The sequence below is a fragment of the Amblyraja radiata genome, chromosome 35 (assembly GCF_010909765.2).
Source record: "Amblyraja radiata isolate CabotCenter1 chromosome 35, sAmbRad1.1.pri, whole genome shotgun sequence".
In the NCBI taxonomy this organism is placed as follows: Eukaryota; Metazoa; Chordata; class Chondrichthyes; order Rajiformes; family Rajidae; genus Amblyraja; species Amblyraja radiata.
This window is the reverse complement of record NC_045990.1, coordinates 9,145,888-9,162,192: the sequence shown is the minus strand read 5'-3', so window position 1 is coordinate 9,162,192 and position 16,305 is coordinate 9,145,888. Positions and strand designations below refer to the sequence as shown.

The 16,305-nt window shown below is 48.2% G+C and overlaps 1 protein-coding gene across 3 annotated transcripts in view; it reads left to right on the top strand.

Moving 5' to 3' along the window:
• The window catches only part of kank2 (KN motif and ankyrin repeat domains 2), an 84,629-nt gene that overhangs the window by 48,394 nt on the left and 19,930 nt on the right, over positions 1-16,305 (top strand). For 2 of the 3 annotated variants that reach the window (XM_033012300.1, XM_033012302.1), the window contains exon 3: positions 15,516-15,606. In XM_033012300.1, coding sequence (XP_032868191.1) covers positions 15,570-15,606 — 37 coding nt within the window. In that variant the 5' untranslated portion in view covers positions 15,516-15,569. Of the gene's footprint in view, positions 1-5,235; positions 5,324-15,515; positions 15,607-16,305 lie in introns of those variants that run through there. The other variant, XM_033012303.1, reaches the window with a different exon arrangement.

Sequence of the window (16,305 nt, the reverse complement as noted above, 5' to 3'; positions counted from 1 at the left end):
ATTTGGAAAGTTGCTCCTCTTGTTGTGAACCCGCTGGGATGCGAGGGTCTCGGGGGGATCTGATTCAGGAAATAACTCCTTGAGCAGCGGACCACGCCTTTCCTGTCCATTCTCCCGGCTGTTCCTCTGATTGCATTTGTGGGTCCCACCACGCAGAGGGAACACGTCAAACGAGTTACATTCACTGCAGCAAACCTGGCTTCATAACAAATGGGTTTGAGTATAGGAACAGGGAGGTTCTACTGCAGTTATACAGGGCCTTGGTGAGACCACACCTGGAGTATTGCGTACAGTTTTGGTCTCCTAATCTGAGGAAAGACCTTCTTGCCATAGAGGGAGTACAGAGAATCACCAGACTGATTCCTGGGATGTCAGGACTTTCATATGAAGAAAGACTGGATAGACTCGGCTGAGGGGGGATCTTATAGAAACTTACAAAATTCTTAAGGGGTTGGACAGGCTAGATTCAGGAAGATTGTTCCCGATGTTGGGGAAGTCCAGAACAAGGGGTCACAGTTTAAGGATAAGGGGGAAGTTTTTTATGACCGAGATGAGGAAAAAAAAATTCACACAGAGAGTGGTGAATCTGTGGAATTGAGGCTAGTTCATTGGCTATATTTAAGAGGGAGTTAGATGTGGCCCTTGTGGCTAAAGGGATCAGGGGGTATGGAGAGAAGGCAGGTACAGGATACTGAGTTGGATGATCAGCCATGATCATATTGAATGGCGGTGCAGGCTCGAAGGGCCGAATGGCCTACTCCTGCACCTATTTTCTATGTTTCTATGTTTCGAATGCAGGAAGGGGGACTGACTGTTGACACACGGCTGCCAGCGTGAAGTCCTTCTACCTCCCACTGAGCCAGATCAGGGAGGCACGGTGGCGCACGGTAGAGTTACAGCCTTACAGAGGAATATGGAGAAACTCAGCGGGTGCAGCAGAATCTATGGAGCAAAGGAAATAGGCAACATTTCGGGCCGAAACCCTTCTTCAGACTGACGTAGGGTGGTGGGGGGGAGAAGAAAGGGAAAAGGAAGAGGAGGAGCCCGAGGGCTGAGGGATAGCTGAGAAGGGGAGGAGACAGCAAGGGCTACTGGAAATTGGAGGTCAATGTTTATGCCGCTAGGGTGCAGACTGCCCAAGCGGAATATGAGGTGCTGCTCCTCCAATTATCTGGTCATCCAGAGGAGTCCACTCGCTTCAAGTGAGGTGGACAAGCATCCAACTCCCAGGCTAGGTCTGGACTACTTAACAAAGGCCCAAGTGCTGGAGTGCCTCAGTGGGTCAGGCTGCATCTCTGGAGAACATGGATAGGTGACGTTTAGGGTGCCGACCTGAAACATCACCTATCCATGTCCTCCAGAGATGCTGCCTGACCCGCTGAAGTACTCCAGCACTTTGTGTCTTTTTTCTTGATGTTTGTTATCGGTGTTTCTGTGAGGCCACATGGATTGGAGATTTTTGTACTCGTTCTGTGAGATGCCAAGAACACATCACAAGCATCAAAGAGGTTGAGCCTCAATGCTTGGCAGCGACACGTAGGCCATGTTTGACTGCCTAACAACAACACGTTAGGCCTTTCACACCCCCTTCCAAGGGGACTCTGCAATCCTGAACATAGAGAATGAGAAATTTAAACCCATTGAACATGCTCTATGCAAAGCAACATCAGACTAGACGTTAGACGTTAGAGATACAGCACGGAAACAGGCCCTTCGGCCCAATGAGTCCGTGCCGACCAGCGATCACACTAATCTACACACACCTAGAGACAAATTTACAACTTACTGAAGCCAATTAACTGACAAGCCTGCACGTCATTGGAGTGTGGGAGGAAACTGGAGCACCCAGAGAAAACCCACGGGGTCACGGGGAGAACGTACAAACTCCGTACAGACAGGACCTGCAGTCAGGATTGAACCCAGGTCTCTGGTGCTGTGCCACCGTGCCCCCCCTGATAATGCAAACTCTTCACCCTGGGGCCTCTCAAAAAGAACCGTCACTGATTATTCTGATTAGCCTGAAGAAGGGTCTCGACCTGAAACATCACCTATTCCTTCGCTCCATAGATGCTGCCTCACCCGGTGAGTTTCTCCAGCAATTTTGTCTAACTTGGATTTTTCCAGCATCTGCAGTTCTTTCTTAAACATTCCAGCTTCAGTGATCATCATTGAGATTTGCTGCAGCATGTAATCCTATTAGTGCGTTAATGATCCTTTTACTGTGTCTGTGGAAGGAAATGGACAGGAGGCGGTTCAGATTGGGACATTCTTCAGGCCTGAATGTCTGAGTTCCTTTTTGGTCACGATCCCAGCATCTGCTGTCTCTAGTTTCTCCCTCTTGCAGTGTCTAATCTTTCTTTAAGCCTTGCCTATTTTTGTAAGTGTTTATAACGGGAGCAAACAAGATACTCTTCCACTCTTGAGATTCGGAACTAATACCCAAGCCAGTAAATTGGTATTACTATTCCATGTTTCCTGAAAAAAAAATTAGCGGCTTAAATTCTTATAGAGAAACAAGGAACATAAGGGCGGCACGATGGCACAGTGGTAGAGTTGCTGCCTTACAGCGCCAGAGACCTGGGTTTGATCCTGACTATGGGTACCGTCTCTATGGAGTTTGTACGTTCTCACCGTGACCAGTGTGGGTTTTCTCTGGGTGATCCAAATTCCCTCCTCAATCCGAAGACGTACAGGTTTGTAGATTGTAAATTGTGTAGAATAGTGTTAGTGTGTGAGGATGGCTGGGCAGTGCGGTCTCAGTGGGTCGAAGTGCCTATTTCTGCTCTGTATCTCTACACTAACCTATACAAAAATAAATGAGGGCTTGTCCATGCTGACCAAGTAGGTATTCTGGCCTGATCCCATTTGCCTGCATTTGGCCCATATCCCACAGAACCCTTCCTGCTCATATTTCATGCTCAGAAGTGGTGTGAGAGTCTTAGCTGCAACACTTTTTCAGAACACAGTGAGCAATCAATGTTGAATCCTTGGCCCAGAGCCTTGGCTGAGATAAGCCTGAGGGGTTACTTCTGAAGCACTGCTGGTCTGGTGGTGTCTTCTTTCGAGTGACGCATCGAGATAACAATTTTTTTAAAGTGAGGCCTTCTCAAGGTAAATCCCAGGACACCTCACGGAAGCAAGGGGAGTCTCCCCTGGAGAGGATTTATCACTCATCGACAACTATGTCAAGTGGCTCATTTGGCAGCAGAAGGTTGTGAGTTCAAGTCCCACATCAGGAAGACCTGAGCACAAAACCTGAGACGAGGAAAAACCTTTTCACACAGAGAGTTGTGAGTGTAGAATTCTCTGCCTCAGAGGGCGGTGGAGGCCGGTTCTTTGGATACTTTCAAGAGAGAGCTAGATAGGGCTCTTAAAGATAGCGGAGTCAGGGGATTATGGGGAGAAGGCAGGAATGGGGTACTGATTGGGGATGATCAGCCGTGATCACATTGAAAGGCAGCGCTGGCTCGAAGGGCCGAATGGCCTACTCCTGCACCTATTGTCTATTGTCTATTGTCTATTCAGAGCCTCGTGGAGAGAGTGCCGTGATGCTGGAGACACATTTTGCTCTGGTGAGACTTTAAAGCAGGACACCAATTTCCCGACAAACTTCTGAGGGGCATAGATGTGGTAGACAATCAGAACCTTTATACCCAGGATGGAAACAACAAATACTGTTGGGCATACAGTGGTGTAAAGGTGAGAGGTGGTCTGGGTGGGGCACAGTTATTTTTACACAGAGGGTGGTGGTTAGCTGGAACACACTGTTGTGGGTCCTGGTTGAAGCACATACGATAGTGGCATTTAAAAGATTTTTGGATCAGCATATGGATATGTAAACAACAGAGAGATTTTAGATTTAGAAATACAGCGCGGAAACAGGCCCTTCGGCCCACCGAGTCCGCACCGACCAGCGATCCCCGCACAATAACACACTAGGGACAATTTTACATTTTTATACCAAGACACTTAACCGACAAACCTGTCCGTCTTTAGAGGGTTGGAGGAAACCAAAGATCTCGGAGAAAACCCGCGCAGGTCACGGGGAGAAGGTACAAATTCCGTACTGACAGCGGCTGCAGTCAGATTCAGATTCAAACGTTATTGTCATTGTGCAGTGTACAGTACAGAGACAAGGAAATGCAGTTAGCATCTCACCCAGAAGAGCGAACATAGAATAATGAGCAATAAATATATATACGTACATACAGTCGTAGTAGTGCAATTTGTCTGAGGGAAGGAGTGTCCGGGGGTGGGGGGTGGCTGGCAATCACCAAGGTGCAGAGTTAAGTAGTGTAACAACCGCAGGGAAGAAGCTGTTCCTGGACCTGCTGGTCCGGCAACGGAGAGACCTGTAGCTACACCTCCCGGATTGGATTGAACCCGGGTCTCTATGAGGCAGTAGCTCTACCACTGCACCAGAGACGTGCCTTCCAGGATATAGGTCATGTACAGGTAGCAAGTGAGTTTCTTGACATCATGTTCGGCACAGACATTGTGGGCCGAAGGGCCTGTTCTTGTGCCTCGCAGTTCTATGTTCTAATTCACTCTCTGGAGCACATATCTGAAACACCCCCTCAGGGCCTGGAAAAACTCCGCAGCCAACATTCACCATCCGTTGACGTTAATTAAAACATCTTTACATTTCTTTCATCAGTAACGGAGAAATCTCGGAAATTTTTCTGATGCTTCTGAGTTTCATTATAGTGAAACCTTATCACTATTTTCCTTTCCAAAGATGATTGACCTGCTGAGTATTTCCAGCGCTCTCTGTTTTTACAGTGTACAGTTTCACACCGTACAGATACATGATAAGGGAATAACGTTTAGTGCAAGGTAAAGTCCGATCAAAGATAGTCCGAGGGTCACCAATAAGGAGGAAGTAGTCTGCTCTCTGCCCTCCTCTCCCTGCATATCCATGTGCCGGTCCAAACACCAGGAAGAGGTAAATAAATGAGTTGTCACCTTCCCCAATCTCACAGTGATCTATTCTACAATGAGCTCTGAATCCTTTGATGTCTGGTTTTCACACCCATATCTCTCTGTCTCCCTCTCCCCTGACTCTCAGTCTGAAGAAGGGCCTCCAGCCAAAAACGTCACCCATCCCTTCTCTCCAGAGATGCTGCCCGTCCCACTGAGTTACTCCAGCATTTTGTGTCTATCTTAGAACACTTTCCTCTCTGGTGTGGTTTCAAGCAAATGTGAGTCAGGCTCTCCGAAGGCATGAGTCAGAGTTCGGAGAGGTCTGACACAAAAACATAAACTGAGATTGTCTGGGTCCATTAATCATCCAGAGAGGACGAGCTTCTGCAGAAACAACAAGGTAATGAGCAGCGATTTTCTCGTTCTATTTGATTTCTTGCTTTGTGAACCACAGGCAGCATCCACTCCCCTCTGGGGCGGCAGTGTGTGTGTGTGGAAGAAGTGTTTATATCCAGAGAGAAAGCCCCTGTCCCACTTAGGAAACCTGAACGGAAACCTCTGGAGACTTTGCGCCCCACCCAAGGTTTCCGTGTGGTTCCCGGAGGTTGCAGTTGGTTGCCGGAGGTTGCAGGTAGTGGAAGCAGGTAGGGAGACTGACAAAAACCTCCGGGAACCGCACGGAAACCTTGGGTGGGGCGCAAAGTCTCCAGAGGTTTCCGTTCAGGTTTCCCTAAGTGGGACAGGGGCATAACTCAGCAAGTCAGGCAGTATCTCTGGAGAAAAGGAATTGGCGATGTTTCGGGACAAGAGCCTTCTTCGGACTGAGAGTCAGAGGAGGGGGAATCGAGAGATATGAAAGGGTACATGGAGCAAATGAATGAAAGGTATGCAAAAGGACAAATCAATCCATGTTCTCCAGAGATGCTGCCTGACCCGTTGAGTTACTCCAGCATTTTATGTATGAAGGCGTGGCTGGAGTGCGATCCTAAAAACACGGCGATGCTAACAAGCTGTATCAACAAAGTGTGTGGACCTTCAGAAAGGCACACTCCCTGAAGCACACACATACTGGCCTCGAAACTACGTACCCGCCACACACACAGACCTCCGAGTGTGTGACACACACATACACACACACACACATTCACACTCACACACACATAAACATACACTCACACACACATAAACATACACTCACACACAAACTTACACCCACACACACAAACGTACACTCACTCATACACACTCACACATACACACTCAAACATGCACACACACTTACACGCACACACACAAACGTACACTCACTCACACATACACACTCAAACATACACACACTCACTCCCACACACATACTCACACACACATAAACATACACTCACACACAAACTTACACGCACACACAAACGTATACTCACTCACACATACACACTCACGCACACATACACACTCACTCATACATGCACGCACGCATGCACCCACACACTCACTCACACATGCATGCACACACACTCACACACTCATTCCCACACACAGACACACACGCCCACACACACACAAGCTCACAAGCACGCACACACACACACACAAACGTACACTTACTCACACATACACATGCACACGCATGCACACCCACTCACACACAGACACACATTCACTCACACATGCATGCATGCACACACACTCTAACACACACTCACTCCTACACAGACACACACTCACACATGCATGCATGCACACACACTCTAACACACACTCACTCCCACACAGACACACACTCACACATGCATGCATGCACACACACTCTAACACACACTCACTCCCACACAGACACACATTCACTCACACATGCATGCATGCACACACACTCTCACACTCACTCACTCTCCCACACACACACACACCTAAGAAATAAAAGTTCCTGCAAACCAGCATCCTCAGAACACAGACGTGAAGCGGTGTAGAACACAACTAGACACTGGGAGCCTCGTTGAAAGCTCCGACCCAGACGCACAAAAGCCATCCCCAAGAAACACAATTTCTTTGAAATGTAGGAGGAGAGGAACGCAGGCACTTGGCAATGTGTACACAACGTCAGCCGCAATGCCTCGCAAACACAGACCCTCCACGGCATCTCAGTCACATCTCTGTTCAACCTTAACCAGGCTTCGAGTCCTACAGCCTCCCACTCCCCGCCTCTCTGTGTGGGCAGCTGACAACCCAGCCGTATGAATATTGACCTCTAATTTCAAGTAACCCTAGCTTTCCCTCTCTCCCCATCCCTCCCCCATCCTAATTCCCCGACCAGTCTGACTGTCCCCGTTTTAATTCTCGCCTCGTTGTCCCTTCCACCAGCGAACAATGATCTACTCTACATCCCCTTTGATAACCCGCTTTCACACCTCACCCCTCCTTATCTCTGTGTCTTCCTCTCCCCTGACTCTCAGTCTGGTCTCGGCCCGAAACGTCACCCATTCCTTCGCACCAGGGAGGCTGCCTGGCCCGCTGAGTTACTCCAGCTTTTTTGTGTCTATCTTCCGTTTAAATCAGCATCTGCAGTTCCTTCCTACACACTGTCTGCACATTACCAAGTGCCTGCATATCTCAGCTTCTACATTGGAAAGGAATTTTGTTTCTTGGGCTTGGCTTGTGTTTCCGAGGGTCATTGACAGGACGGGGTTATGCTAGAATAACCAACATAAGAGTACATCAAGGAGGCAGCTAGGGAGCTGGAGAGCTTCACTGCATCTTTGATGACAAATGGACTCCAGGCAGTTCAACATGACAGACTGCCGAAATGTAAAAACAAGGAACGGCAGATTGTCTTACCAAGACGCAAAATCTGCAGAAACAAAGCAGCAATTGGCTTTGGATCAAAAGGAAAGAACAATTGGGCCGCAAAATGAAGAGAGGGGGGTATGGAATTGAGGGGTGTGTAACTGGGACACCAGGTATCACGGTTGAGCCCTCTGGAGAGACACTAGCACTATCCTACACACACACACTAGGGGCAATTGACATTTTTACAGAAGCCAATTAGCCTACAAACCTCTACTTCATTGGAGTGTGGGGGGAAACATGTGCACCCGGAGAAAACCCACGCACCCGTGGTGAGGATCGAACCCTGGTCTCTGGCGCTATAAAAGAAGGAGAGTGCCCACCTGATGACCCCGATGACGTACCTACCCGACCTTTCACCTCTCCAATACAACTGCAAATAGCAAGAGTGCCGACAATACAGGAATTGAAACATCAACTCCTATTAGCTCTACAAAATTCTTAATGGGTTGGACAGGCTAGATCAGTGGTTCCCAACTTTTTTTGGCCATGCCCCACCTAATCACCTCTAAAATCCTGATGCCCCCCCCCCCCCCCTTTTTTTACCCCCAAAAAATTATTTACTCAAAATAACATCTGAAACATAAACTACATATATTTACCTGATGGAAAATCCAAAAAAATAAAAATCGAAAATTTGGACCCAAACCTCCTCAGTCGCGCTCAATTGCCCCCCTTAAAAATCAAATTGCGTACGCCCCACGTTGGGAACCACTGGGCTAGATGCAGGAAGATTGTTCCTGATGTTGGGGAAGTCCAGAACAAGGGGTCACAGTTTAAGGATAAGGGGGAAATCTTTTAGGACCGAGATGAGAAGATCATTTTTCACACAGAGAGTGGTGAATCTGTGGAATTCTCTGCCACAGAAGGTAGTTGAGGCCAGTTCATTGGCTATATTTAAGAGGGAGTTAGATGTGGCCCTTGTGGCTAAAGGGATCAGAGGGTATGGAGAGAAGGCAGGTACAGGATACTGAGTTGGATGATCAGCCATGATCATATTGAATGGCGGTGCAGGCTCGAAGGGCCGAATGGCCTCCTCCTGCACCTATTTTCTATGTTTCTATGCTTCTACTATATGTGTGTTATATATATGTGTATATACAGTATATGTGTGTGTATGTGTATAGCTACATATAAGAGAGAGAGAGAGAGAGAGAGAGAGAGAGAGAGATATGTTTACATCGAAGATAGACATAAAAAGCTGGAGTAACCTCAGCGGGTCAGACAGCATCTCTGGAGAAAAGAAATACGTGATGTTTCGGGTGGAGATCCTTCTTCAGACCTATCTGTTTTGCTGCTACAAGTAAGAATTTCATTGTTCTGCCCGGGGCACATGACAATAAAACCCTCTTGACTATTGAAGTGCTGGAGTAACTCAGTGGGTCAGGCAGCATCCCTGGAGAACGCGGATAGGTGATGTTTCGGGTCGGGACCCTTCTTCAGGCTGAAGGAAGTGAGAGATGATCACCTTAATATAACCGGAGACAATACAGAGTGGGTGACTCCCACTCTCCCCGTCCCATACGTAAGCCATTTAGAACAGAGACGAGGAAACACTTTTTCTCACAGAGAGTTGTGAGTCTGTGGAATTCTCTGCCTCAGAGGGTGGTGGAGGGTCTGGATGCTTTCAAGAGAGAGCTAGATAGGGCTCTTAAGGATAGCAGAGTCAGGGGATATGGGGAGAAGGCAGGAACGGGGTACTGATTGGGGATGATCAGCCATGATCACATTGAATGGCGGTGCTGGCTCGAAGGGCCGAATGGCCTCCTCCTGCACCTATTGTCTATTGTCTATTGTCCTCAGCCATTCTTGCCGAGCTCCCTTCTCGGTTCTGTTTTGGGTTTTGCGACCTACCCCCCGATTACCATGGACGGTGAGAGTCCGTGGATAACAGTCACCCCCCAGGGATACATTTCCTCACTTCCTCCTGACTGCACCAATTGCCGCTCGGTCATGAGTCATTTTTGTTTAACTGGATTAAATGAGAAACATGTGCTGGGTTTAACGCTGGAAAGACTGACGTTTGTTTCTGCGTCTCTGTTCTGTTTCTTGTTTGTTTGCCTTTGTAACTGTTGAGTTCGTTTCCCAGGCCGGCTGTTTAATCTAATCGCCGAGATAGAATTACATGGTTTTAGTTTAACAAGGGACTGCAGATGCTGGAAAAATCGAAGGCAGACAAAAATGCTGGAGAAACTCAGCGGGTGAGGCAGCATCTATGGAGCGAAGGAATAGGTGACGTTTCGGATCTCGACCCGAAACGTCACCTATTCCTTCGCTCCATAGATGCTGCCTCACCCGCTGAGTTTCTCCAACATTTTGTCCACCTATGGTTTAAGTTTTGTTTTAGAGATACAGCGCGGAAACAGCCCACCGAGCCCGTGCCGACCAGCGATCCCCATACACTAGCACTATCCTTGTGTACTAGTCATGTCTCTACTATTTATTTCATTCCCCTTACATGTTTTTCCTCTACCTGCTAAATTTTTGTAAGGTGTCCTTGAGACTCTTGAAAGGCGCCCATAAATAAAATTTATTATTATTATTATTATTATTATTATTATCCTACACACACACACTAGGGGCAATTGACATTTCTACAGAAGCCAATTAGCCTACAAACCTCCACTTCTTTGGAGGGCGGGGGGGAAACGGGAGCACCCGGAGAAAACCCACGCACCCGTGGTGAGGATCGAACCCGGGTCTCTGGCGCTGTAAAGCACAATCTCTACCGCTGCACCACCGTGCCGCACAAATATATACAGCGGACATTTGGGCCAATTTTAGCTGCTGTTTGCACTCCACACAAGCCATTCAAGATTCAAGACTCAAGAGAGTTTATTGTCATGTGTCCCAGATAGGACAATGAAATTCTTGCTTTGCTTCAGCACAACAGGATATGGTAGGCATGAATACAGAACAGATCAGTGTGTCCATATGCAGCACCATTATATAAATATATACACACATGAATAAATAAACTGATAAAGTGCAAATAAACAGATTATGGGCTGTTAATGTTCAAAGTTTTGACTGAGCCAGGTTTAATAGCCTGATGGCTGTGGGGAAGTAGCTATTCCTGAACCTGGTTGTTGCAGTCTTCAGGCTCCTGTACCTTCTACCCGGGGAGATGAGTATGTGGCCAGGATGGTGTGGGTACCATCAAGTTGCTGCTTTATAGGATTTTCATCGGGGTACATTTGGAATATTTTGTGCAGTTCTGGTCGCCCCATTACAAGAAGGATGTGGAGGCTTTGGAGAGGGTGCAGAGGAGGTTTACCAGAACACTGCCTGCATTAGTGGGTATTAGCTATCAGGAAAGATTGAACAAGCTTGGATTGTCATTGCCACAGAGGGCTGTGGAGGCCAAGTCAGTGGATATTTTTATAGCAGAGACGGACAAATTCTTGATTAGAACGGGTGTCAAGGGTTATGGGGCGAAGTCAGGAAAATGGGATTAGGAGGCAAAGATCAGTTGTGATTGAATGACAGTGTGGACTCGATGGGCCGAACGGCCTGATTCTACTTGTGAAATTCATCAGTCGAAGATGTGGAGAAATGAACCCAGCAGTGAAGGGGTTAATGAGAGGAGAGCAGAGGCAGGTCAGCGATGTGTGAGGATGGGAGGCTTCGGATAACATTAAACCCAGGACTGTAAACACTATCACATGATGCAGAATGTCAGACACATTGGCTGTAGAGCCGTCACCGCTGGCTGTGAGGCGGTGGAGAGTGAGGATCAGATCACAGCTCCAGCCAGAGTCCCAGTCCCAGTCCCGGGACAACGGACAGAGGGGCAGCCCAGCCCAGCCCAGCCCTGAACCCCAAACACACACGCCCTGAAGGTGAGGACAGCTTTAGTTACGTGTCCTGCTCTGTGACCCCGTTTCTATGTGTGTGTGCGTGCTTGTGCATGTATGTGTGTGTTCACATGTGTGTGTGTGTGTGTGTGTGTGTGTTTGTCGTGTGTTTGTCTCTTTGTATGTGTGTCTGTATGAGTGTGGAGAAGCGAGCATGCCTGTCTCTTTGTTAATGTGTGTGTGTGTGTCTGTCCCTGTGTCGACAATGATGTGGCAATGCTCCTGTCAGATGTGGTTATCAGTGTGTGGGTGCACGCGTATATGCGTGTGCGTGTGTATGTTTATGTGTGCTTGTGTGTGTGTGTGTGTGTATGTTTGCGCGTGCATATGTATGTGTGCATGTGTGTATGTGCATGTGTCTGTGTGTGAGACCAAGCCATTGAATGGGCCGAATGACCTAATTCCTCTCCTATAACTTATGAGCTTATGAGATGGGCACGGGTGGTGAGGGTTGGGCAAGGGGTAGTGAGATACTGGGCAGAGGGTGGTGAGGGTTGATAGAGGGTGGTGAGATACATTGGGCAGGTTTAGTTTAGAGATACAGCATGGAAACAGGCTGTTCGGCCCATCGAGTCCGCACCGACCAGTAATCCCCGCACATGAACACTATCCCCCACACACACACACACACTAGGGACAATTTTACATTTACACCAAGCCCCATTAACCTACAAACCTGTACATCTTTGGAGTGTGGGAGGAAATGTCTATTTCAGAGGGTGGTGGAGGCGGGTTCTCTGGATGCTTTCAAGAGAGAGCTAGATTGGGCTCTTACAAATAGCGGAGTCAGGGGATATGGGGAGAAGGCAGGAATGGGGTACTGATTTGGGATGATCAGCCATGATCACATTGAATGGCGGTGCTGGCTCGAAGGGCCGAATGGCCTACTCCTGCACCTATTGTCTTCTTCTTCTTGCGTATGGCGTGCACAGCCTAAAGTTGCAGGACAACTTGTTCTATTTGATCTTTTATGATTGTGCACGCCAGGTTGATTGCATTAGTCGAAACATGGCGGACCACGTGAAGGTTGCAATCTCCCATCCTGCCTATTGTCTATAAACCGGAGATCCTGGAGAAAACGCACCCAGGTCACATGGAGAACGTACAAACTCCCTACAGACAGCACCGGCAGTCAGGATCGAACCCAGGAACTTCGGCGCTGGAGTCCCTATGCTCAGTAGTTGGGGAGTTAGGGGGTGAAGAGGACTCCTGGTTTTCTCAGTGTAGTGTGGAGAAACATAATCAGGTGGAGCATTTGCAATAATTAGATTGTGGTAACCTGCCTTGCATTTAGATACGGCTGGGCACAACTAATTTAATCAAATCTCTCCAACAAGTGACACAGTGTACAAAGGAGATCTCACAGATTATGCAGCTTTCACAAGCATTCAATAAAATTCTTGTGAGTGCTGTCACAAAGGGCTGAGAGGTTCGATTCTCTATGGATGATAAGCCCACCTCCTGATCTGGGGCAAGCATTGAAAAATACAACATGGGAACAGGCCCTTCGGCCCACCGAGTGCATGCCGACAATCGATCACCCATTCACACAAATTCTATGCGTAAGAAAGAACTGCAGATCAGCCTGAAGAAGGTCTCAACCCGAAACGTCGCCCATTCCTTCTCCCCATAGATGCTGCCTCACCCGCTGAGTTACTCCAGCATTTTTGTCTAGCCACATCTCATGAGTTGAGTTGAGTTTAGTTTATTGTCACTGTACAGAGGTACAGTGATAGGCTTTTGTTGCGTGCTATCCAGTCAGCAGAAAGACAATACATGATCACAATCGAGCCATCAACTGTGTACAAATACATGATGAAGGGAATTATATGAATAATGTTTAGCGCATTAGTAAAGTCCGATCAAAGATAGGCCGAGAATCTCCAATGAGGTAGATCATAGCTCAGGACTGCTCACTAGATGGTGGTAGGATGGTTCAGTTGCCTGATAACAGCTGGGAAGAGACAGTCCCTGAATCTGGAGGTGTGTGTTTTCACACTTCTGTACCTCTTGCCAGATGGGAGAGAGGAGAAGAGTGGCCAGGGTGTGACTGGTCCTTGATTGTGCTGCTGGCCTTGCTAAGGCAGAATGAGGTGTCAATGGAGTCGATGGAAGGGAGGTTGGTTTGTGTGATGGTCTGGGCTGAGTCCACACTTCTCCGCAATTTCTTGCGGTCTTGGTAAATGTCGGCCTCTGTTCCCCTGCTGCATTCTTCCCCAATTGAAGCAATCAAGCATTCATCCCGCTTGCAAGTACAGCTTTGATCATCAAACGGGTCAATCTCCCAGCGATGTGTAACTGCAGCCCTCTGCTGGGGACACCTAGAACGGCAGAGGCTGAGGCCCCACTGACATGAGTGCAGTCACAAACAAGGAACTGCAGGTGTTGGCTGATGCACAGAAGTTCTGGAGTAACTCAGCGGGTCAGGCAGCATCTCTGGAGAACATGGATAGGTGACATTTCAAGTGGAGAACCCATCTCTGAAACCATCTTCAGTCCCGATCCAGAAAGGTCACCTATCCATGTTCTCCGGAGATTCTGCCTGACCCGCTGAGTTATCCCAGCACTTTATGTCCATTCATGAGTATACCAGTTTAAAAGAGAAAAACACAAGAGTGCAGAATATAGTGTTACAGCGATAGTTACAGATTTCATGACCACATGAAAGAAAGAACCTCAGCATCTCTGGGGAAGGATGATAATGTTTAGTTTAGTTTAGTTTAGTTTTTAGTGTAGTTTAGTTTCAATCCAGTTTCATTCCATTCCAACACAGAAACAGGCCTTTTGGCCCATCGAGTCCTGCCGACCAGCGATCCCTATACAGTAGCACTATCCTATACACATTCGGGACCTATTTCCAATTTTAACGAAGTCAATTAACCTACAAGCCTTTGTGGGAGTGTGGGAGGAAAGCGGAACACCTGGAGAAAATCCATGCGGTCACGGGGAGAATGTACAAGCCCTGTACAGACAGCACCCGTAGTCAGGATGGAACCCGGGTCTCTGGCACTGTGAGGCAGGAACTCTACGCCACCATGCCACCCTGATGAAGGTGTAATTTATTTTCAAAAAATAAACTTATATTCAGAATCAAAGATATACACAAAACACAAACTGTGCAAAAACTCTTCAGACATTCTCAGTGTCTGCACATGTGGTACTCAGTGGTGTTTGCACGTATCTTTAAACCAGCACTCTTGCCACCCTGGGGTGATCTTCCTGCCCTTGTTTGGGGGGTGTCCCCACCAGACTCTGCCCCCCCATGTCCAGCAGCGGAAGGACTGTGGTCCTCCCCCACCGAGCCTTGGCGTTGGCTGCACCGAGCTTCAGTGCATCCCTCAACACGTACTCCTGCAGTCTGCAGCGGGCCAGTCGGCAACATTCCCCGACGGACATCCCGCTCCGCTGGGACACCAACAAGTCTCGCGCAGAATAAAGAGCCTCTTGGTGATCCAGTGTGTGTTGGACTCTCTCTGAAGAAACGCCACCTATTCCTTCTCTCCAGAGATGCTGCCTGGCCCGCTGAGTTACTCCAGCAGTTTGCGACTATGATCGGCATAAGCCAGCACCTGCAGTTCCATCCTACACACTCAGTGGCGGTCTCTGATGGTGCTGGCTCCCTTTTCGAGGCAGCGATTCCAGTAAATCCCTTCGATGGTGGGGAGGTCAGAGCCGGTGATGGACCGGGCAGTGTTCACAACTTTTTGCAGTCTTCTTCACACCTGGGCGTTCAAGTTGCCGAACCAGGCCTTGATGCACCCAGCCAATTTGCTCTCCACAGTACACCTGTAGAAGAGAATCCTCTCTGACGCCCTCGGTGAAACCTCGGTACACGTGACAATAATAAACTAAACTAAATTAAAAACTAACCAGTCAATTTGCTTTTCCTGTCCGCAGAATCGGTGTGTGATTTGCTGGTCTCGGAGTGTTGGTCGGAAGATCGGAGGTAAAATGGCGGAGGTGCTGCAGATGAAGACCAACTTCTCCGGTAAGTCTGATCCTTCGTGGTGGATGGCAGCCGAACCCTGGAATAGCCCAGGGAACGAGAGCACAGGCCTGGTGTTGCACTCCACCAGCTCGGCTCAATGCCTCCAAATGTTAGCCATGTTGCTATGGTGTTGAACAGCATGGAAACAGGCACTCGGCATCAACTCATCCAATGCCTATACACAGTAATCCCATTTCCTCCCTTCTGCGTTATTCCTCTATTCCTTTCGGGTCGAGACACTTCTTCGGACTGACAGTCAGGGGAGAGGGAGTCACGGAGATATGGAAGAGCAAGGTTTGAATATGAGACATCAAAGTGGGATGAGGAACAAGGAAAATATAGAATAGATCATTCTTAGCTAGGGGAAGCTGACAATGAAGCAAACAGAGATAAAATGTAATCAGGAGGACGGTCAGACTGGTCGAAGAACTAGGGTGGGGGAGGGATGGAGAGAGAGGGAAAGCAAAGGTTACTTGAAGTTAGATAAGTCAATACCACTGGGGTGTAACCTGTCCATGAGTCTGTCCGGCATCTACCAAATAATCACAGAGCACAGGACCAGGCCCTTCGGCCCACCGAGTCCATGCTGACCATCGATCGCCCGTTCATGCACTAGTTCTATTATCCCACTTTATCGTATCGGTGGATGGCATGGAGCAACTCAGCGGGACAGGCAGCATCTCTGGAGAACACGGATAG